At 39.1% G+C, this 24,502-nt stretch overlaps 1 protein-coding gene across 1 annotated transcript; it reads right to left on the minus strand.

Moving 5' to 3' along the window:
- Positions 1-3,919: 3,919 nt before the first annotated feature.
- Positions 3,920-24,443, minus strand: grap2a (GRB2 related adaptor protein 2a). Its single transcript, XM_085454985.1, has 8 exons — positions 23,999-24,443; positions 15,811-15,945; positions 15,641-15,732; positions 14,523-14,642; positions 9,612-9,807; positions 6,415-6,504; positions 6,036-6,152; positions 3,920-4,494 (listed from the first exon to the last, which is right to left on the minus strand). The coding sequence occupies exons 2-8, from the start codon at positions 15,886-15,888 to the stop codon at positions 4,315-4,317; spliced, it is 873 nt and encodes a 290-aa protein (XP_085311111.1). The 5' UTR covers positions 15,889-15,945; positions 23,999-24,443; the 3' UTR covers positions 3,920-4,314.
- Between the last annotated feature and the right edge of the window lie 59 nt (positions 24,444-24,502).

Genomic DNA, 24,502 nt, shown 5'->3' on the forward strand with positions numbered 1-24,502 from the left:
TGACCATCGTCCGGAGCTCTCCTCCTTTTCCAGGTGGGTGGCGTGATCGCCCCTGCGGTGGTCCTCCTTGGGATTTCGTGCTCTGAGGGGGCCTGTAGATGTCAGGGACCCGGGTCTCCTCCATGCCTGCTTCATGTCCTGGGGGGCAGGGCTGTGGCTCCCTACACCCACTATCAAACACTTACATGGAGAAACCTTATGAATACAAGCGCACTCACACACACAGGTTTGCAAACAAGTACTCACAGACACTCACTATCTTGGTCAGCTGCTGCCTCGAAACATATCATGCATCATTAATACCATGTGCTGCTCGGTAACATTTAATATTTATTATTTACTGTTACTCGTGGTTGTGTTGGTTGTTGCTATGGTTTCCTTGCTGTGTTGTTTTCGTTTTGTTTTTTGTTTTTTTAAGCAGGTGTTGAAGCAGATTTTCAGTCTTTTATTTCTTTCTTTATCCCTCTTCTCTATTTTTCTCTCCCTCTCCTTCTGTTCTCTCCCCAACTTCTCTTTCCTTATTCTGTTCGGTCCTGTGCGTTCTGATAAAAATCTAATAAACTATGACTATGAAGTCGACCTTTCTTGGCCTTCAGACAAGAATTCTGATTGCGGCAGTGCCGGACAGGACAGCAAAACCAAGAATAAAAAGTTTATATATTTTTCAGTTTGGTAAAAATTTCTATTACATTTAACATTTTATTACTGTCTTGTTATTGTACTTTCTGTACTGGTTTTCCTAAATATTGCTAATGACATATTCCCTCCATTCAATAACAATCAAAAAGACTAAAACTAAGAGTGAAAATTTAAAATAAATAAATAAATAAACCTAAACATGTTCAAACAATCTAAACTGAACATAAACAAAAAAAAAATCCAATCTGGAAACCAACAGAAACTAAACTGAACTGAAAGCAAAAAGTCAAAATAGAATAAAAATAAAAAGTAATTAGAAAATACAAAACTATAATAACTCCGAAGCAAAGGTTCCCAAATGGTGTGTTTTGGGATTTTGCACAAAAAGTAAGGAATTAAATCTTAAATGTTCTATATCAGAACACATCACCAGGCCCTGATTAGTAGTGATGAGGGGGAAAAAACAAAAACATCTATTCACGTCCACTTATCATTATCAGGTTTGCAGAGGAGCTGGAGCCTATCACAGCTGCCACAGGGTGACAGACATGGTACACCCTGAACAGGTCACCAGTCTAACATAAAGAGACACACAACCATTCACACTTATGGGAAATTCAGAGTTACCACTTAACCTAACCTCACTAACTGTGTGTCTTTGGACTGTGGGAGGAAGCAGGAGCACCCGACGAGAACTGACGCAAACACGACAAACATGGAAACTTCACAGACGGTGGAGTCAAACTCAGGACCTTCTTGTTGTAAGGCAACAGTGCTAACCACGATGCCACCATGCTGGTACACAAAAGCACCTAAAGAAAAAAAAACTGTCTGGAGATATTACTGCAAAAGCTTCCTGTTTCCACACATGTTATCTTAGTCACCTAGAAACCAAACATCGCTTCTCATCCCTGGCCTAAAGTAAGAGAGCACCGGATCTTAACGAGACGCAGAGCCTGTGTGAAAGTTTCTGATACAGAAATGGATGCATGTTACATTAGCGGTGCTCTCTGCAAACTAAAAAGTGTCGTTGGTACCCTGCTCAAAAATCCCTTCATCTGATGGTTCAGATAAAACTGTCACTGATGTCATTCCACAAGACATGGGGGTTGTTTTCTGCAGCTATAAATAGATGCTGTCCTGCTACTCTTCAGTGAGCTTTCTTTAGAGAAAAAGCTTTGAGTGACTCTGGATAACAAATGGATATCAGACAGTGAACTTTCTCTTACATCAAAGACAGATGTTTGGATTTATTGAGTATTTTACTTTTTTCTATGTTATGGTCTATGAGCAAATTTTCATTTTTTTTTATTAAGTTATGTTGTCAGAAATGTGATATTGGGTTTATTTGTATTGAGTTGGGCTGTTTTCATCTCCACTTCCAGGTGCCATAGCTGTACAACAAGCTACTGACAGGATCACCTTCAACCACCACAACTACCTGCTTGTTATACACACATAAATTTTTGTAAGAAAAAATAAAGTATATAAGTGTCTTTTTTTTTAATTCCAGAAGTCTCAAAGTCAGTGGGGAAGTTTTAAATGAGTTCTTTGTTCCTTGCATCAAAAAAGTAAAACGAGTGCAATTTCTTTGTCTTTAATAGGGATTTTATTTTGAAGGGCAACTCTCCTTAACTGCCCATATGGAAAAGAAATAGTAAAAACATATGATTTACTCATGAAAGTGGCCACTTTCTCATTACTTTCATATTTTTTTTTTAGTAAGTATACAAAACATTCAAGTTTCATTATATAATTTTTCAAGGGATCTTATATGTGTTTTCACTCTTGTATGCTTTTCATACAAGTTTCATACAAGACAGATAAAAACTTTATAAGATTTATATATATCTTTTCCATATGAGTGTACTTCTGGAGTTTTGGTTAACGTTAAGCAGGTGGACAATAATTCAAGTACATCTGCCATGATTTCTATTATTTTCTGTCAGGTTTTGTCTTCCATTGGTTCATGTTCACATTAACCTTGTGAATATGAACTTTTTCATCTCTGGCTGTGAGCACCAAAGCCCCACCCACCTGCTTGCAAACCCACTTGTTTGCGAGAGACAACCAATCAGAAGAAAGTTAGCTTAAAGTGAAGCCTTAAAAGCAACTGAATGTAACTTCCTGTGTTTAAAAGACATTTAAAGCTTTCGAAATTAATTAAAACAGCCAAAAAAATTTAAAGAAACAACCTCGGTCATGATTTCCATATCGTGTTTGTACTGTGCTGAAGACAAATCGACTAAAGTTAAATATTGTAGGGCTGTCTGCATTTCGAACTGTGTAAATGTGTGAAAAAAGCGCTGGTGTGAATGTGTGCTCAAACTGTAAACAGTGCATTTGCAAATTTGAACCACAAGAGGTACAGTGGGTGATTGTAGCATCCAGTCAGCCATAAGAGGAAGAGGAAATACTGACGGAGAGGAAGACGTTGTAGAACAGCTATTTAAACCACAGCTGAAGGACTCGGGAAGCGACTTTTGTCGCGGCCAGCACAGAGTCTGGGAAATTAACGATAAAAAAATGCAGCAACAGTTTATGTTTGCTATGTTAGCTTTTTGTAGATATGTGATTCACAAGGAATATTGTTCGCTCGATTAGTGCTTCATGGCTTTTTAACCACATCATTAAAAGTCTTTTCTTCTTTTTATCGTTAAAGACTCGGTTATACAGCAGGGCCTTATAAATGTAATTATAGGTTTTACTGCATCTTTAATATTCTGAACCTCAGTTTTGTTCTGTTAACTTTCACATTTTTAGTTTTTTTTATATTATTCTTAACAACGGCATTTTATTTATTTTGTATTGACGTTACACTTGGGTCTTACACGGCCTAGTTTAAATGGATGTGCAAATCATTTTTATAATTTTTACTACGACTCTAAAACGATATGTGACGTTATTAATGTTGGTTAAATGTGATTCATTAAAAACTTTCTAGTAAAACACTGCCCACTAGTGGTGAGAGTTTAATACAATACAAAAAATACAAAAATGTATCTTTAAAGGGGGAGGAGTTAAAATGGCTCATTTCAGGGCTGGTAGCTGCACCAAAGCCCAGTAAGAGATAAAAAATAAAGATTATTTTGATTTGTGAATCATGCAGAGACCAACTCCAAGAATAAAACATTAAATTTTACATAAAATAAATAAAACCTCACCTTTAAAACGATAGAAATACCCAAATGAATATCAGGAATATCACAGGTAAAATGTGATAAGATAAAAACCCCACAGAAAGCCCTCGTTATGAGTGAGCATCATTTAAACATGAAGGTGGTGATAAAAAAAAGTTTATTTAAAAAGTCAATAACATTTTTTGATAAAAATGTGTCAAAAGTGAGCAGACAGTCCATTCATCAGCAGCCTGGCCAGCAAGCATTCAGACAACATGCTTACTGACACGTCATGATACAAACAACATCCTCAAGCATCATTTGCAGCATTTCCTGTGTGCCAGGTGAACATGTGGGAGCTGTAGGAAGTTCCTGCAGGTGTCTCTGCTCCTTTGTAAATAAAGCTGCACTGCCTCAGTCCTCTGGTAGGAGGCTGACACGCAGCACATACAGAAGCCTGCTGGTTCACGTTCAGAAACCCATCAAGAGCTGACGCAGCCGCAGATCGAGTCTGAACGCACGCAGGCGTTTTAAAATCATCGCCTGTGGCGTTTCCTTACAGCTGCTCTGTGTAGTTTGCGGGAAACAGCCCAGTCGATCCTCTCAGCCTGCCTTTCCACCACGACGCATCGGAGTTATCCAGCACGTCGATGATGTCGCCGGCGGAAAATTCGAGCTCGTCGTCTTCCTCTGCGGTGAATTTGTAGAGTGCCCTCACCTGCAGCGTGGATGGTCTCTGCAGATGGAAACCAAACAGTGATCAATACCTGACAGACACAGCTGTAGCTGTGAGAGTCCTTTACTGGACTGCTTTTTGTGACTTCTGCATTTTAACATTAGCTAAAAAGTCATATTCTGTAACTTGTCTTTAGCAGCCACACATCCCATACAGTGACATGAGCCTTTAAAGTTTACCCAAAATGCACTTTTTAAAAACATTTTCCACTGAATTACCAGAAAACAGATCAAACATCCAGACTGCCAAATACTTCTGTTTCTGTTCCTCTACATCTCAGACAGTGCAGTTTATTGAAACTATGATATATCCTGATACCGATACTCAAAGTTTGTTATTCAAAAATAAGCAAAGTGTGGCTTCAGACTGCGACACTTTGAGTGGGTGTAAATTGATTTGACTGCAGTTTTTAATAGAGCTTAAACGTGTTTTTCACTTCTGTGTAAAGGCAGTTCTGAAAAAGAACATTTTCTCAGGACAAAGCAGAGTACATTCACAACGACTGCACAGGATTTAAGGGGGTAAGTGGCTGCCAGGAGCGGCTAATCAAACGCTCCTGATTTACTGATCATTGGCGAAGCACAACACTTCAAAGAAAGCAGAGATTTTGGCTGCTGGTCTGAAATATGCAGGTGCGTGCACGGACTTCCCCCCGAGGTCAGCAGTGCTCAGAGAAACAGCTAAGAGCCCAAGAGGCTACATCTTAGACTTTACATGTATCAATTAGCATATTAAAGGTCAAAGTTCACAACAGCACAATTAGAAAAAGACTGAACAAGTGTGGATTGTTTGGAAGGGATGCCAGAAGAAAGACTTTTCATGGCACCATGGCTTAAGTTTGCAAAGTTATATTTGAACAAACAACAAGACATCCATTGTACAGATAAGGCTAAAGTGGAGATGTTTGACCATGATGCACAAAACCAAACACGTTATCGGCACAAACATCTCCTCTGAAGTATCCTCAAGTCAAATGTGATGCTGCCTGATAGCTAAAGCTTGGCTCAAACTGAGTCACGCAATGACACGGCTGTGTGAATAGCTGAAAGAGAAGAACCGAGGTGCTGCAACGGCCCAGTCAAAGTCAAAGTCCAGACCTCCCCCTGACTGAAATGTGGTGCAACCTTACAGGAGAAGCTGTGCATAAATCAATGCCCGCAAACCTCAATGAACTGAAGCAACTCTGTAAAGACGAGTGGGCTTAATTTTCTCCGCAGCGATGTGAGAGACCGATAAAGTTATACCGAAAACAACAATTCAAGTCGCTGCTGCTAAAGATGGCTCTGCAAGCTCAGTTTTTCACACAACTGTTTATATTTGTCACCATTTATTCCGAGTACTGAGATATGTGTTCCTAGCAGTCATTATTTTTATTAAAATCTTAAAGCTGTGATCTAGTTCGTTTCATGTTGTCTTATTGGAAGTTTAGAATAAACGCTGATGTCACCCGGCTGAACGCAGTGTATCAACATGATGTTAGCTGGTCTACAGTTTCCTGTGTTTACCACAGCCAGTAAGCATCAAAGCGTGGCGGGGCTGACCTGAGGCAGAGGCAAGGTTTCAGAGGTGCGTCTCAGAGGCTGAGCCGAAGTAGAAGGACTGTTTCTTCCTGTGTGGCCGATCGTATGCGCTCGCGCCTCCAGCTCGGGTCTTCTGCCCTTAAAGCAGAGAGCAACACACACGTTACATTCCTGCTTTTGCTTATTGTACAACACAGAACAATGAGCCGAAACGTTACGACCACCCCCGCCTAAAATAGCTTGGTCTCGACTCTTTAAAGGCAAATTAGATTTTGCTTTTCTGTTTCCTGCACTTGGTTTAAAGTTCTGAACCTATTGTTATCTTTGTGGCTAAAACCTTTGCACATTATTTGCTATCAGAGACTTCAGAGCTGAGAGGAAGAAAAGCTGTAGCTCATACCATCGAGCTGGTACTCTGGTCTGAAGATCGGCGTGGAGCCGTATTGAAAGCTGGTGTTGTACGTTGCTCAGGCAAACTCCCCCTCTTCACCTGCAGGAAGGAAGCCGACAGGAAGAAGATAAGATGCAGTTTTTATTTCTATTTATGTTCAGAAATCTAACTTTTTTCATCTTATGCATGATTGATTTTTACAGTGAAAGAGACTTCAAAACAAGAACAACCGCAGGTAATGTAATATGGGTCTGCGTTTAAGCTCCTAAAATAGACTGAAGCAGAAAAGTGCATCTTTATACCTTCATGGAACATCATAAATACAAATTAACAAGTTCTTACAACCAGAACGCCCAGTTTTACCATGAGCTGCTTTCAAATGTGATTGTTTTCAAAGTAAAACACAAACAAGTGCATTACATTCTCAAAAGTATCCCAAAATTTATTGATCTCATCGGTTTCCTTCATCGTAGGACCCAACATTACTGAGCTTTCAGTGTAGACGTGAGTGGGTGATCAATGAAGAACTTATTACCAAAGGTTAAACTAACATCCAGCTAACATTTTTTGGTTTCCCTTTCAGTTCAATTCAATTCACTTTTATTTATTTGGCACCAAATCACAACAACACTTGCATCAGGGCAACTGTTGTTGTATGTGTAATGCGTAATTTTTGTCCAAAATGTATCATTCTTTATTAGATAAACTTCCTTAACTGCTTTATAACACAAATATCTAATGAGCCAATCACATGGCAACAAGTGCATGTAGACAACCTGCTGAGGTTCAAACAGAGCATCAGAATATAGTTTGTTGATGTCAGAGGTCAGAGAGGAATGACCAGACTGATTCAAGCTGACAGAAAGACAACAGCAATTAAAATCACCACTCATAACAAATTTATGCAGAAAAGCATCTCTGAATGCAAAACACTGCAAACCTTGAAACAGTTGGGATTTAGCTGCAGAAGACCACATCACTGCACGCCGCTGCTGTCAGCCAAAAACACGAAACTAAGGCTACGATTTACATGGGCTCACCAACATTTGACATTTGAAACTGTGCCCGGTCGAATGAGTTCTGATTTCTGCTGCAATATCCTGATGGTAGGGTCAAACCTGAAAGCATGGATCCATCCTGCCTCGTATCAAGGGTTCAGGCTGGTGGTGATGATGATTTTTATGGCACACTTTTGGGCCCCTTGGTACCAACTGAGCATCGTTTAAACACCACAGTCCTCTTGAGTATTTTGCTGACCCTGTCCATCCCTTTGTGACCACAGCCTACCCGTCTTCTGATGGCTGCTTCCTGCAGGGTAACGCGCTAAAGCTCAAATCATCTCAAAGTCTAATCGAGCACCTTTGGGATGTGATGGAACTAAAGATTTGCATCATGGATGCACAGCTGACAAATGTGCAGCAGCTGTGTGATGCTATCATGTCAACATGCAGCGAAATGTTTGACGGCGTCCAACCCAGGACTCGGAAATGTGTATGTCCACATATTTTCGTATTTATAAAAAAAAAACCTCTACCAACAGAAAGACGCAGAATTCAAAGACTCGAATAAGACACGTAGACGTTTGCGTGGCGCTTTTAGTTTCTCAGGATTTTTACAGTTTCCCTCCATCACTTTGATGTGCTCACATTAAACCACCTTCTTAGCTTTCATTTCCTCTTCACACTCTTTTACATGATCAGTCAAGGGGGGCAACTGGTCACAGTTCTGCTTTTTATCAGTTAATCATAAACTAAAAACATACTCTATTATTTTCATGTATTTCCTGCTCGCTCTCTGCCTGAACAGGCTTAAAACATTACAGCTTTCCTACAGCTTAGCTTTAGTGATAAAGTGATCATTCTGCTTTTTTCAGTGGCTTCAGATAATCCTCCTCGCATGTTCGTTCACATTCAGGTGCCTCACTTTTACAGCATCTCTTCAACATTAACAGACCTCTATTAATAATAGGGAGGGAGGCATTGTGAAACTGAGCACATTTATATCTCTGATTCAGTCTCAGTTTCACACCTAACACAGTGGCTTAAGTGGTTAAGAAAGAGGCTTGAACCAAAGCAGCAAATTCTAGAGCGCAACTATGAAGTCTGTGCATCAAAACTGCAATTCCTCTAATGGCCAGTTAAGGCTGCCCCCAAATGTGGGTCCCCATAGAGTCCCATGTCAACAAGTCCAGCTTTAGAAGAAATAAACATTTTACAGAGTGGTCAATAAAACAGTTTTGGTCTTTGTGGATAGTTTCTCCATGATACCAACTGTGCATTCAAAGGTAGTTAGTGTTTAAAATTAGCTATAGCTGCCGAGCTACAGTATGGTGTCGTTGCCTTTTGGAACATTTCTACAGGAAATAATGTGAGGCTCAGTTAGGACAAGAGAAATTCTCATATTTTATTTGCCTTAGCACAATTAGCTCATATTTTATTAGCCTTAACACAATTAGCAGGTACCTCTGAGTCCAATTTGCTAGCATAACAAACTCATATGTCCAAATATAGAAACCTCTGGCTCCAAAAAACGAGCATGACCGCATCCAGCACACTAACGCTGAGATTTCTAAATGTCAGCTCTGTAACCTTCATGTGTCATCATGTTTTATACACAGTCTATGATTTGAAGCCAGTTGGGGACCCATGTGTGTAGAGCTCTGTCTGCACAGTTTCGTTTTTAGGCTTTTCCAACTTATCCTACCATCGAAAAACAAAAGCATGCTAGGTTATCGTTGCCCATCTTGCACCAGGACTTCACCAGGAGTTCTTCTAAAGGTCAAGAGGTTTAATAGAAGAGTTCAAAAGCTTCTCTGCAATCAACATGTAAAAATGTTCTTTTGGAAAATGTCATCGTTGGAGTGTTTGGCATTTAGATCATCATCATGGGTTATCGGTTTTATCAGTTATCAGTCATGTTTTCAGTCTATTAAAGACTAATTTTCCCTGATTTTGCAGAGCTGGCTTCAAATAGTCTTTGTTAAAAATGTTCTCAGTATGACTAGAAAAAAAATTCTCATTACACTGAAATTTAACACGTCATCTTTTTGCCTGACACCTGAAATGTGGTTTGACCTTCTGCAATACCACAGAAACTGTCACATCATTTATCCCATTATCTCTGTGTGACACATTACTGTATGTTTGCTGCAAAATGTAAAATTTATAATCAGGTTTTGATTTCTGTAGATATGCTCGAGGCGTTACCGGCTGGGATGGGGAGGGGAACCCTTTGCTGTCGTTGAGGCTGCCATCGTTGAGGTAAATCACCCTGCTTTTAGAGATGGTGTTGGTTTTGTAGAACTCCACCAGCTTGTTGAGGGAGGTGAACTTCTCCTGCCACAGGAAGTACTGGCCTTTGTTGTCCCTCATCACTCTGAAGTGCTGGACGTCATTCTCATGTCTGAGGAGAAGAGATAAAGATTACATCTTTACTATCCATGGCCCACAGACTAAATAACTACTAAATAACAAAAGGTCATTTTTAATTACACAACACTATGTGGATAACATTTCAGGGTCAGAACTAACCGCTTTGTAAAGCGCTTTGAGTGCCTTGAAAAGCGCTATATAAAGCCAATCCATTAAAACATCAGTTTTTCGCCCCTCATACAGCTTCAGTCTGGCTATACTTTTACACTAATTTGACGAATCGCATCCATCACATCTACTTCTGTCCAGATTTATATGCAGCAAAGACCAAACTGAAGTAAATCAGGTCTTAAAACTGGATTAGAGACAAAGGCTGAAAGGTCTCTCCTTGATCATATCAGACTTCCAAATTGAAACAAATGTGTGATTGTGTAAATGATGTTAACTGAAATAAAATTGAGTAAACAGAGTCTTTCGTGGCCCTTTATTATAGAGAGAAAACCTTGATGTACTAATCCTGGTCAGAAGCTCTTATAAAACAGTGCCCTGAAAGAAGGAGTTGAAATTTGTTTAATTTCTTGAGGTTTTTTTCTGCTTCTCATTCTTTTCTAAAGGGAGTGCGCAAGAACATCTACATAACAGACGACTCCCTGTTTCCTTCATCCCACTGGTTCCTCTCTCCTTATCTGGATTGTCCTCTGCTGGTCGATGCACAAAACTACAACATCAAACAAAAACTCCCTCAGCACATAACTGGGTCAATTTATATAGTGTAAAAAAAGTAAATCTACTCAAGGCACATAACAGGCCTAAGAGCACTTGAAGTGTGGATATTATTTATTTAAAGTGTGACCAGAGTTTTCACCACTATGAATCATACGGTACTGTATGTACAGTGCTTGTGATGTGTTGCTTCGAGCAAATGACAACAAAAATTCAGCCAACACCCAGGAAGCAGCCAATTTATAGTGTAAAACTACCACCCAACTATACAGAGGTCATACAGAGATCTACAGCTGAAGTCCCCTAAACTTCAGTTTCTTTCCAAATTATGTTTGGATGACTAAAGCTGAGGCACGGTGGTGTTAGCATCATGCTCTGGTGCTAATTTAATGCCAATGGTACATTGCACAACATGGATGTAATAATGAACTTAACTACTATACAGTTAAAACGTGGGCAAGATTGAGTGCTCCAAGAGAACAATGATCCCAGACACACATTTAAACTGGTTTTGGAACAAATTTGAAGAAACTCTTTCAGTTCTTCGAAGAACAATGGTCGAATATCCAGAAATAATTATGCCAGAAGCTACGAAAAGAGTCTGGTCGAGGTGCAACTTGCTAAATGAGATTAAACCAAACATTAGTGTGGCTGAATGTCCCTGTAAGTATACTTTTGAGTCTGTGTGGATTGGAGAAAATCAACAATAAACTTAAACTTGTGCACCCAAATCACATTTATTACAGTTAATAAAGATGTTTCCGGTACAGTTATTCCAACCTGGAAAACGAACAGTTCAAAGAAATCATTAAAAGCCCCAAATCACCAAGACATTGATGCCCGAGCACGAGTGTACGTAAACCTCTGACCACAACATTAAAAACCCATGGACATACTAAAAGACAGCACCTGTTACTGGTTACTGAAAAATTAAAATACACGAGTCTTGAAACCATTTAGGACTGGAGATATTTTGCACGGGTGTTATAAATAACATACGGCACGACAGTCTTTCAAACTGTCCCGGCGGATCCTGTAATCAGAGCGCTAAAAGGAATCATCTGCGCTGGTGGTCTGACAGACAGCGGACACGAGAGGATAAACTGACTTCACCTCTGCCTCGCTTGTTTATTCTGCAGCTGCCTTTGGTGAAAAAAAATAAGAACCTCCAGCGAAGGAGGAAAGAGCTCAGAGGGCGTGACACTGCAACGCCAAAATATTAGGGAACTCTAACTGATCTTTTAGTAGATGTTATCACACTTCCAGTTTAAAAACAACCTAATTATTTTCTTAAGCACAAGCACATTAAAATAATTCAAACAATCTAAATGTCAATTTGATGATTTTCTTGACTGTTTTTTTTGGTCTACGGAGTGCACAGACCAGGGGTGTCCAACTGCAGGCATCAAGTGCCAGTGTCCTGCAGGTTTTAGATCTCACCCTGGGTCAACACACCTTTATCAGATGATTAGTTACTTATCAGGCCTCTGGAGAACTTCAAGACCTGTTGAGGAGGTAGCTTAGCTATTTAAAATTAGCTGTGTTGAATCAAAGATGCGTCTAAAACCTGCAGGACACCGGCCCTCGAGGCCTGGAGTTCCTCACCCCTGACATAAATGAAGTACATAGATTTTGTGTGTCATTTTATGCTGGAAAAACTATACAGCAGCCTCACATGAATAACTGTGCAGCCTCAAAAGTGCCAAAATGAAATAAGTAAATACATCACCAAAATATTATTTCATTAAAACTGTAAATAAAAAATGTTTTAAATACATAATGAATTAATTAAATTAATTAAATTAATTCTTAATCCAAATATCAACTGTGTTTACATTTTCGGAAAACTCCCCTCTGACCTCTCACCTTGAGGTCGAGGTCACTGAGATTCGAACTCAGGTTTTCAGTAGATACACCGATGGTATCAGTCGCTTTAATCTCCAGTTATCGCATTCACAAACTCTGGTGTCCATGTCGCCTAGCTGGCTACCCGCCCACCCAGCAGGGTGACGACAATACGCCATCAGGCTTATATGGCTGAGGCGTAAAAAGGCGGTAAAGTACTCAGTGAAGCTGTGCACAAGTGTCGCCAAGTGTCAGATGTTATCAACCTGCCGTCTCACTCTGAGCTGTCCTCCAGTCCTGACTGTACTTGTCACGCAGGAACGAGCAAGTATGAAAACTCAAACTCTTTATACTTAGTATGAAACAAACACTGACCAAAAGCAAAGCAAGGCTTTGACTAGAGCAGCTTTAGTCCCGCCCACTGACTTTGGTGCTGCAGTTAAAGATAAATAAATGCATGCAGCACAGCATGCAGTACCATATTAACCACAGTGAATAGGATTTTGACTAAATAAATCCACAATTAATTAATTACACTTTTAATTAACTGTTTGTTTATGTATTTATTTCATTTTGACACTTGTGGTGCTATGTCTATGTTGGATGCACATAAAGCACAGCTCTAAAGGATACTCTGTTTTATTTGTGTGTGTTATTCTGATTTATGAGGTTAAGCTACAAAATTAACCTCATACTGTATTGAAATAAGACTTAAGTATTAAATAAGACCTGAAACTAGCAACTGAGACCATGAACCATGTTCACTGGAGTTACAGTTCAAGTGACAAGTATGGTTATTTTTTTCATTAGCTCGTCTTTTCGCAAACAGACGAGTCTCCCTCTGCTGGCTGGGAGAAATAATGCAGATATAACGTACTTTTATATTAATCCGATTGGCCTGTTTCATGGGAACTGTAGTTGGACCAAAGAGACAGTTTTGAAAGTGTATAGCCGGTTATGGTTCAAACCAAAATGGTTACCAGGAGCAGTGGGGGTTGTGGGATAGGTCGCTGTAACACTTTAAGATCCGAAGTATTTGCAAGTCCCTATATAAATCTTCTTTACACAGTGAATACGCATCTGTTTTTAATGACAGTGTGGTCAAACAAACCCTCGGTGTTGTGGCTGGTGCCATCCATTGCAAAATCTTGGTGTTTATTAGTTACCAAAGTTGGAAAAAGGAAGTTTGGTTTCAACTGAAACCCAAGATTCGGCATTTTTGAATGAGAGTGAAACTGGTCTCTACCACTGTCCATTCACGTGACACTCAAACAGCACACAGAGCTGGAAGTTTAGCTTGAAACCATAAACTATTAATAAAATAGACAGCATCATCACCCACAGGTTTCTGGACATATTATTTTGAGTTACGGTTTTTACAATGTTAGTTTCTTAGACCATATTTAGAAGGTGTGCTGTTAAGTTATCATTTAACAGTATTGGGAGATTGACTCTCACTTGGAGCCAGCCGCTTGGTAGAAACATAACATAAACGAAACTTTAGCATCTTCCCTTCATTTACATGACACATAAAACCGGTCAATACGAGACACCAGCAGACTTTCACCGCTGAGCCAAATGAAAAACTTTGTGATTGGTTTTTATAGCACAATTTTTATAACACATTACATGGTGCAACTAGTAATTTTTTCTTGAATTAATCATTAAAAATCAAGTAAATGTCAAAGAAGAGCAGAAAGGTAATCAGAAATCCAAAGTGATGTTTTCGATTGTCTCATTTTATCCAAATTCAAAGACGTTCAGTTTACATTTTTAAAGAAAAAGAAGCTAAAACATCAGGTTATGTGATGAGTTCTTGAAAAACAACACCATTTGGTTCTGGATCTGGATCTAGCCCCGTCTGGTCTATATGCGAAACAAATGTAAAAATATTTCTTTACTGTTTTATGAACTAAAAGAATGGATATCCAGTTTGATGCTGGTTGAAGACGCTGACGTACTAATATGCCTAGCATGCTGTCAAAGAGCTGAACAAACAGAATAAGTGACTCGGTAATATTCTATAATTTACTTCCCCTTTAACTGTCAAACCAGATGTTGACTAAGCATAGTTAAACATGCTGAACATCAGCACGTAGGCACGCTAAAGTACGCATTTAGCTTCAGCATAAATATAGCTGTGAGCCAAACTTTAAGACTTCCCATTGCTTTACTCACTTGACAGAAATGGAGAAATCCCCCAGGGAGGTTTGGCACCCTCGGATCAGAAACTCCCCGACAGTTTTGGACTTGAGTATGTCCTCTGCAGCACTGCGACTGGCGTCCTCCTTAAACCACCTGCACACAGAGGCCACAATGCTGCTGGTTATCTAAATTAAGTCACTCACACTCGTGCACAAAGCGGCCAGGAATCGTTACAAAAGTTTAAAACCAAGAATGAACCAATGTTGCTTTAGTCGTTTTTATTTACCCTTTATTCATACCTGTAATCCCACTGAGGCTCAATGTCTCACTCACAACAATAAAAAAGCTAAAATTGCCTAAATCTTTTGGTTTGTTTATACTGCTGCTTTTTTATGTTTGCCCGAGTTAGAGTTATGCTCTGTTTTAGCCAATCAGCCATTGTTTCACAAACAACAAAACCTTTCAAATGGTAAATGGACTGGTTCTTATATAGCGCTTTTCTACTCATCTGAGCACTCAAAGCGCTTTACACAACTTGTGCATTCACCCATTCGCACAAGCACATTTTTCTAAGTGCTTCATAGCTAACATTCACACACATTCATACTCCGATGGATGCATCGGAGAGCAATTTGGGGTTAGTATCTTGCCCAAGGATATTTGGCATGCAGACTAGGGGAAGCCAGGAATTGAACCACCAACCTTCCGATGACCTGCTCTACCACCTGAGCTACAGCAGTCTTTTACACGCCGTTTGGCCTAAACTATCCTGTAAGAATAAATTTCCCTGGGTTAAGCCAAACATTTCGTACAAGAGTTGATGTGAACCCAAGTCTAACCCTACCACAAGCTCTCACAGCAGTTTGCGCAAAAATTATGAAACTTAACTGAATTAATTTGTGTTTCTCGACACTGATTTTAACCGTATTTTCACTTCTTGTCCACCAGGCCCCTCGCTCCGCCTCTGTTGTTTCGTGTCAGTGCGCACACACTGAAGATTTTCCACTCAAAGGGTAAAAGCATTGGCATCGTGAGTCAATTTGCAGCTCACGCCTCAGTTCAAGACCCCCACAAAGAAATGATTTTTACACATCCATTGGATTTTCAAAAGATATCTGTTTGTAGTTCAAGGCTGTAGGTCCCTCTCTTACCCCGGAATCTGGAAATCGATGTAGTTATGTGGTACAAATCCTTCCCGTCCATTCATCTCCGCCTTACACCAATCACCTTCAACGTTTATAATCTGTTCAAAAGCAAAAACAAAACGTGTCAAGCTGGAGGAAATGGAAAACATGCCTTCATTATCTAATCATATACTGACCTTTAGTAAATCACCCTTTCTGAAGCTGAGCTCCTCGTCCTCTGTTGCGATAAAGTCATACTTTCCTGAGGCTTCCATTGAGAAGTTTCAGGGAGGTTTAGAAGAACGTGAAGGAGAAGTGGCAAAGGGCTTTTTCTGCAGGGATGAAGACAAACACCAACACAAGTTATGATTTACAGGTTGTAAAAATACAGCTGACAGCAGTGAAACTTGAACATGCAAACCAGACAACAGCATTTTATTTAAACTGATAGTGTGGTTTGTGTCTGTCGGAAGCCACAAGAGCTCAAGCTGTTGTAAATGTAAATGTTAGTTATTATGCTTCCATCACCATATACTTATGTTTGGACTACAACAGAAACTCTAATGATACGTATTTTATTTTCTAATAGGTTTCAGTGTGCACCCTCTGCCTGGAACCAACCATTCAGTCTTGTAGTGCTGAGGTATTTTTAGCCTTTTGTGCTAATGAACTCAATATTTCTTATGAGACATTTGAAATCACCATCTTGGGCTCTGGTATACTTATACACAGCTCGTAATTTATAGGACATGGAAAGGAAGGACAAGGGAATGACATGCAAGGAGTAAACAGGAACTGGAAAACTTCATTTGTCGTCCATTTTTACATTATGGAGAGACACAGACGCCACTTCTCCATTCCCTGCAGTTTATTTAAACGTATACAGAAAGGATGAGAAGACAGGGGTCGACGCAGTATTCGAGAAAATGCAATTCTCCAACGAAGGAGCTCTAAAACGTGGATCTAATGTTAAGGATCTGAATCCCATGACAGCAGTTATCATCACAGCTGGTTATTTTATTTTCCCACCAACGTGAATAAAACCTTCACTTGTTTGTGGTTACAAAGTGAAGGATGTGGTAAGCTTTCGTGAAAAAGCTGGCTCTATCGTTGCAGCTGTAGAGCACTTTGCAACCTTACACAGTTCTGACAAGAGACACAGAGCTGCATAACACCCGATGCTGATATTAACCTAGCAAACAAATGCCACCTGTTAAACCACACACAGACTTAAAATTAACTTTAACCCTTATAATGGTTTTTATCTTTAATAATGAACAGATGTCTGAAACCTGACTCAAATTCAGATGTAAAAAACTTTAGTTCCTGTTAATTAGACTAGTTATCCCAGGCCAGCGGTACTTTTGCAGGTGCCAGGGAAGTATGTAAAAGCCAATATATAGGAGCTAGGTAACCTGAAGCAACACACAAAAAGGTGTAGCTAAAACAGTGAATAAACAGTTTAAAGTTTACTAGATTAATCATTGTAAATCCTTGGATTAACAGCTAAAGTAATCCAATGAAAGCCAAAGACTGCCAACTACATTTGGCTGATAAAAAACAGGAATTAACATGTTAAGTAGTCAGCTAAAAGTGACGAAAAAGTGTAGCTAAAGTAAGGAATTTAAAAAAAGTACAATTGTTGGATTAAATGCTGAATTAGTTATTTTGAAGTCAAGGATTAACAGCCAAAATAGTCAGATAACAATCCAGGACTAAAAGCTGAATTATTTACCTAAAAGTTGTGATTAATATATGAATTAGACAAAAACTAAACAGGGCTTAACATCTTAATTAGCCATATCAAAATCCCGGATTAGCAGTTGATTTACTCAACAGAACGTCATGGAACAGCTAAAGCATCCCAGTAAAAATCAGGGATTAACTGCTGAATTAATCAGACAGATTCATCAGTTAATTCAAAACACAGGATGGTAATAAGAAGGATAATAACAGATTCGTATAGCACCTTTCAAAAATCCAAGGACACTATACAAACATTTGGTTAAAGTCATGGATTAACAGTTGAATTGTGTTGCATTAAAAATGACAAATTAACAGCTAAATATAAATCACAGATTAACAGTTAAAATATTGAATATTTAATTAGTCGTATCGCAGAGCACAGCGCACAGCGTCATATTATAATAGTTTTATTACACAACACATAACGGTTAGACATGGAAATTGTGAAACAAGGGAGGCGGGGGTCCTGTACTTGGGTGGTAGCTGAGGAGTCACGTGACACATTTCTCAGTGATGTATGCACGTAACAGAATATGCAAACCGTTACGACGTAACTGAAAAAGTAACAGTAAAACATTTGTTGAGCTACAAAGTGCTGTGATGTCACACAAAGCCGCATTAATTTTTGATTATTTTTCACATGAATCGCATGCGTCACACAGTCTTGATAATGTGGATCAGATAACGACAGTATGAGAAAAGAAACAGCATAATTAATCATAGCAACAGATAAAACGAATGCACTAATAACCCAGATTTTAAAAAATGGCAAATGATGATTGAAATCAACAAGAGTGCAGAAAAAAAGAGAACTGGTACCGGTGTATTATTTTATTTGTAGGTTTACTTGATCCGAAAAGAAAACAAGTTTTGTGGAATTAATTTATGTCACAAGCAACATTAAAGGTGTCACTAGCTGAAAGTCAAAGGATTTCTCAGTTGGCAGCTTCGGCTCGTCTGTTCTCGCACTTCTTCCTCTCTCTCATACCCTTGGGAGGAGATAAGAGGAAGAGTTGCAAGTGATGGAAAAGTACCCTAAACTTCTTCTCATGTGTTGTTGTATCAGGTCTGTTAGTTCAGTTAATGCCTTGTTTAGTTTTCATCATTTTAAAGACCCTGTTATTGATTTCTTTTTTATAAAATATCTGAATTGTTTTAGATTAAAAGCCTCAGCTTATTACGTCACAACTCACAAGTCATCTTTGCAAGCCTTGCTGCTTAAATGCCAACTGAAAAAGACAAATAACTGCGAGGATAGCAGTAAAAACTGCAAATCCCATTTTAATGATTGAAATGGTTAACTAAAAGCTATGAAACATAAGCTGAAGTCCTTTAAGGATATGGGTAAACAGCTGACATCCATCAACAAAAAGTCACAGATTTAGACCTGAAATGATGAGCTTAAGGTTATGGACCAATCCTTGAAAGATTTGGATAAAAACAACAGATTAAATCTTGCAATGGTAGCTACAACACAATCATTCAAACTATGTAATGAATAAGCAGTAATGTGCAAACAGTAAACTAAAATCTATTCTATCTCATTGTGTATTCAGTATCAGTGCGGGTTTAGATTACACAACAGTAACCAAAGGTTGTCAGCTGAAACTGCTAAAAATTGTGAATTACCAGTTGAAAAACTCTTCTTTCAGTAATAAGTAAAGAGTTGCGATGGGGTAAAACTCGCAGACAAATAGTTGAAACCTTTGGATTGACAGCTGATCACAGCCACAGATCAGACGAGCGGTGAAACATCTTCAACTTAACCAAGTCCACTCACTTTCTTTCCAAGCTCCTTAGACTGAAGTTGAAAGATTTCTCTTTTATTATTGGTATTGGGTAAATATTTAAAGTGGCTAAAAAAACAGCAAAAAGTGGACACATAAATATAAACACTGTACCTCTGCTGCTCTGTAGTTCCTGCTGCAAATACAAGCTTGATACTGCCTACTTAAACAGATTTTTTGTTTTAATGAAATATTCGGAACAACACCGACGGTGTGGCACTGTGGGCTGCTTTAATGAACCTGACGTGCTGATTTTGGACAAAAAAATAAAAAAATCTTTTTAATACGAATGGTTAAAAGGATTTTTAAACAGAATAAACCAGGTGAGTTAAGATTAAAGTTAATGAAGGCTCATTTTAGTTAATCAAACTAACTGTCCATTAAAAAGAAATAACAGGTGCAATTCAAGCTGTTTTTAAAGCAGGCTGCAGCTTCAGGAAACCCCCTTGTTATGTGCTGCACAGCTGAAACACTGACCAGTATGCAGCCAGGGCTTTGTGGTTAGAGTTTGCTAGTACAGTTTCAAATATGCCTTAAAAGCATTTCTGTACTCTTTTATTTAGACCATCAAAGTTGTCGTCTCTGCTGTATCCAGTTTGGTCATGGTTTACGAGACTGATTCATCTGGGGATTATTTTCTCAATTAGTCTGAATTTATGTGGCCTAAAAATAGAGCTGGGCGATATATCGAGTTTTTAAAAAATATCGATATATTTTTATACGAGATATAAGATGTGACCATATCCTTTATATCGATATAGTCTATGTTACGTTATAATTATACTTGTGGAGCCGCAAGTTTGCCTCTCTTTCGTCCACTTTCGGCCTCGCCTCTCCTTCACTGAACACAACTCCCCCTCCTCCCCCATCGCTTCACCTGCAGGAAGCGACAAGACGGACACGGCAAATCTCCGTTAATGAGTTACTGCGCATCGCCCCGTGCGTGGGGCTGGACGGCGTCAACGTGTTAGCTAGCTAACCACGCTAACGAGCTAACCACGCTAACGCCATGCAGCCCAGAGGTGCTGCACGGACTAAAATCCTTTCATTTTCTCAAAAGTTGACAGCACGCCTTATGTATGAATTCTGGTTGTGCTTGATGGCCGCGAACCGATTTTATGTGGAACACGGCGCTCAGCAATCTGTCAAAAATGTTTTAGTACGACTTTGGTCAGCTACGGAGCTGCACCGCTTGATGGATTGTCGGAGCATTACGGCTGAGCCTCGCGGAGTGATACGTACTGTGCTTCAACGTAATATTACCTTACTGTGTATAAGGACTATAAATGGCACCTGTTAAGAGACGTGGTTGCGAAGCGGATTACAAACTCCAGGCTGTCAGTCACGCAGTACAAGTTGGGAACAGAGCAGCTGTGAAATCTGTCTTTGTTATTGTGCTCAGCGTCTTTTACTTTACATTTTGACTGCACATTTGTGAGCTTTTTGTTATGCACAAAAACAACATTGTTTTCTTTTATTTATGAAGCATTATTATTTAATAAATGCTCATAATTTATTTTTGAGTAAATTTTATGTACATCTGCTCTATGTTAATAAAAGTGCCTGTGTGACATCTGGGACACAGCTTTGACTAAGAACTCCCCTTTTGTTCTTACTTTATGGCTTTAAAAAAAAAATATCGAGATATATATCTTATATCGCCATCCAGCTAAAAAATATCGAGATATGAATTTTGGGTCATATCGCCCAGCCCTACCTAAAAATGTTTCAAATGCCATGTTTTGCCAAAAAATCACATTATTTAGTGCTAAAGAGGGAAAAAATAAGCATTTCAGAGCCTCAAACTCAGTACCTCCAGCTGCCACAAGCATTAAATGTTTCCATATCTGAGGCTTAAACTGGATAAATCCCAGCATGTTGTGCTTAAAAATAACACTCGATTGCTGACCTGAATTAGTTTAGAACTTAATTAGTGTCCTTTTCAGCATATCCACCAAGTACTAAAAGCAAACAGAAGGCTGCACGCATTTGTTCAGTGGTACTAGCAACCAACTGCAACTTTCAGAAGCGTCTTTCTCATGTTGATGCACCTGCATCATAAACTGCCTCTGTGCAGCGACCCTTGCAAATGCAAGAGTTCACACCGGTGCTCTGAAACTTCTTAGATTTCACCAGCAGTGCAGAAGTCACTGACATCTTTCTCTGAATCAAAAGTTTCAAAAAGTAAAGCTTTAACTTTGCTGGGATGGTAAATATATCACTGGCTTTTGATCTGTCAGGTATCCTGATGGGTACTGTCATCACAATCATCTTCAGTGACGAGGAAAACAAACAAAATCATTTTTATAATCTAAAATTTTAGGGCAGAAATTTGCTGCTTTAAGCTTATCAGGCGTAGATGTTGGGTCAACACGACTTTCGGACCTTTAAGGTACGTGGGAGATTGATTCATATTTATAATGGTTTTCCTCAGCATTGCTTGTTGTGTGCCCCGTAAATAAAAACGACTTGGGAGAAATTACATGCTGCTCAGAAATCCTTTTTACTTACAGAAAATGCCACTAAAGTACAATTTACGCATTTTTAAAACTGTCGCACATCATGATCAGTGTTTCAAAGGGGTCAAAATGTAAAACATGAATTTGTTAACCCAACATTTGCACCAGTGGATATTAAGGAGTTCAATATGTAGACATGTAGAGAAAGAGCACACAGCGCACAATCGTTACTGGTAGTTAAAGCAAAGAGGACTGCAGAATGGGAAAATTCCAAGTAAAACCAGACACAACAATATTAAAATCGTTCACTAAATCTAGTGTAGAAGCATTATTAGCTAACCCAGGAATATGATCCCTGTAACAGGATGCATCAGATGTATAAGCAGTTGTTCATTTAAGCTCGCTTTTAGTCTTTTTTTTCATCATTTTTAGGAGCCAAAACTAAAAAAAACATCAAAAAAGCTGTTTTGTGTCACTTTCTTTTGCTTTTTATATTAAATAAATGAATGTTTTACATCAAAATTCATATACGTATTTAGATTAAACTCTTTAGCTGAACCGCTTGAATTTTAGTTTCCACTTGGCGCAGTATCTGTTTATCTGAAGCTCGTGAGTAAAATTCAAAATAAATTAGAAAATAAATAAAATGTAAATGTGAAATTTCCCACTCCAAAGTGGCACCTCAGGCCTGTCTAAATTGGGGATGCAGCTTTGATACTAATCCAGTACTGACTGGGTAAACTGGATCATACGTCATAACAAAGCTCTGAGGAAGCTAACAGGTAACAAGGTGCTTCACGCTCGTGACGCCGCCTTTTTTGTATGTTTGCCAAACACGCAAACGTAACCACAAAAGACCTGAGTCACTATTTTTCGCTCGCTGGGAAACTTTTATTGCACTTCCAGTAAAATAACTAGATTGACATGATTTCACCTTAGTTATCTCTGTCTGCTCCACTCCGTGTGCTCTCGCAGCGGCACTGAGAGCAAGGACAGGCCAAACTAGCATGACCATTTAAAACCATTTAAATTCACTAAGCACTCACACTGAGCTAAAATCGGTTTTATATTAGCCCCGTTTCCAGTGAGGACTACAGCTCATTAATGTAACCCTGCTATCAGATGGTAACTGTCATCAGCAGACACCCAAAGTTGAGGTATGATTGTCAGAATGGGAACAGGATAAGGTTGGATTGGTGGATCAATGATTTGGAAAAAAACATCATCAAGTTTATGGAAGTTTAATTAGCTGTAAACACTGTGATTACATTACAACTTCTCTATAAATGTTCTCATTTGTCAACGCTTCATACGTTTGTTGTTTAACCGTTTTTAACTTTTCAAAGGGCCTCTGTGTTTTCCTTTGATGAATTAGCAACTAATACTTAAAAAATGAGAATTTTAATAGCTTTCTTAAAAGCCTAATACACCTGACGCCACTTTTATGACCCAATAGTAAAAAGCAGTTCAGTTTCAGTTTTATTTGTCATATGCAAGTTAGCACAGGGTCAACATTGCAATGAAATGTGTTTGACGAGCAGCAGTCACTCAGCAGCATGGTACAGTAGAAGAAAATATAATAAAATATAATAAAATAAAATTATTATATATAGCAGCATATATAACTGAATTAACAACTGTTCCTTTCATTTTTCATCTGGATGTTCTGTTGGATTCACATTCCACAATTGAAGAAACAGAATTTATTCCACTTTTAGTCTATTTGTCAAATAGAAAGTGGCTCCTGATGCTCATTCTTTCAACACAGGCTTCATGCAGTGTTTGCAGAGGAGGATGTGACCACCACAGCTCGATTAGAGGAGATGGAACAGGCCTCTAACATGAGGTCTGACCCAACTGCAGCCACAGAAGCAGCTGTTCACAAGTCTGATGAATTAATGTCAGTTATGAACTAAGTACACGCAGGCCCTCTCTTTTTCTCACCAACAATAGCTTTTATAACCACTTCCCCAAAGCTGGGGGTACTCTAAGCATGCAAAATGGGGAACAAACAATCCGATTCAAATAGATCTGAGAAACAGGCAGAAAATGCGAGAAATTCTTACTTCAGGCGTGAAGATCTGCCATGAGTTTACTGGCACTGACGAATAACCAGAAGATGTCAGAGCCTCAAGTGGAGTTCAGCCTTAATTAATGAATTCAACTGAATTTAAAAGGCTGAAAGAACGAGCTGTTGGGTTTTATTTGCGGGAATCTATCTATCTATATTAAATTAAAAGAGACACATTTTGCTTTTCAGCGACTAACATGAGAGATGGAGAAGTGAGAAACTGAGAAAAAGAGGAAGCGCAGTGAGTAGGAGCTGACCTGAGTCTTTTTAACAAACAGCTTTTTCTTTGAATATTTCTGATATTTATTGTGGTTCGGCTTACCTTTCCTCCCCTCTGGAGTCGACTCAAACTTTAGACGAGTTTATTCTAAGCCTGCCCGCTTCTCCCTGCGCAGTTTGAGCGCAGCAGCATATTTTAAACTTTTATTAAATGCAGGAAAAATCTTATTAAAGTCCTGTTTCTGTGCTGAATGAAGTTTCCCCGACGGGTCAGTAGAGTGAATGAAGTCGACTGAGGACGGAAGATAAACACGCTCAGCGTTCGTCTGCAGTCTGCGGTCTTCGCTCTGCTGCTGCAGCTGCACCAAGAGCGACGCCTTCCCTCCAACTTCAGTCCACCTTATCAAAATAAAAGCCACGGGTTCCGCCGTGTCTTCTCTCTGTGTGGTTTTTTATTATTTATTAGAGCCCAACATTAAACCAATGAGCTATTGTTACTATTATTATTATTAGTAGTAGTAGTAGTATTTAGTAGTTATCACAGCAGATCATCTGCCTCCTTCACCACGTCCCCGTTTTCCTTCTCTCACCCCAGCCAGTCGCAGCA

This window comes from Copadichromis virginalis, linkage group LG4, assembly GCF_057382275.1.
Source record: "Copadichromis virginalis isolate Kocher_CV1m ecotype Utaka linkage group LG4, C_Virginalis_male_GT1.1, whole genome shotgun sequence".
In the NCBI taxonomy this organism is placed as follows: Eukaryota; Metazoa; Chordata; class Actinopteri; order Cichliformes; family Cichlidae; genus Copadichromis; species Copadichromis virginalis.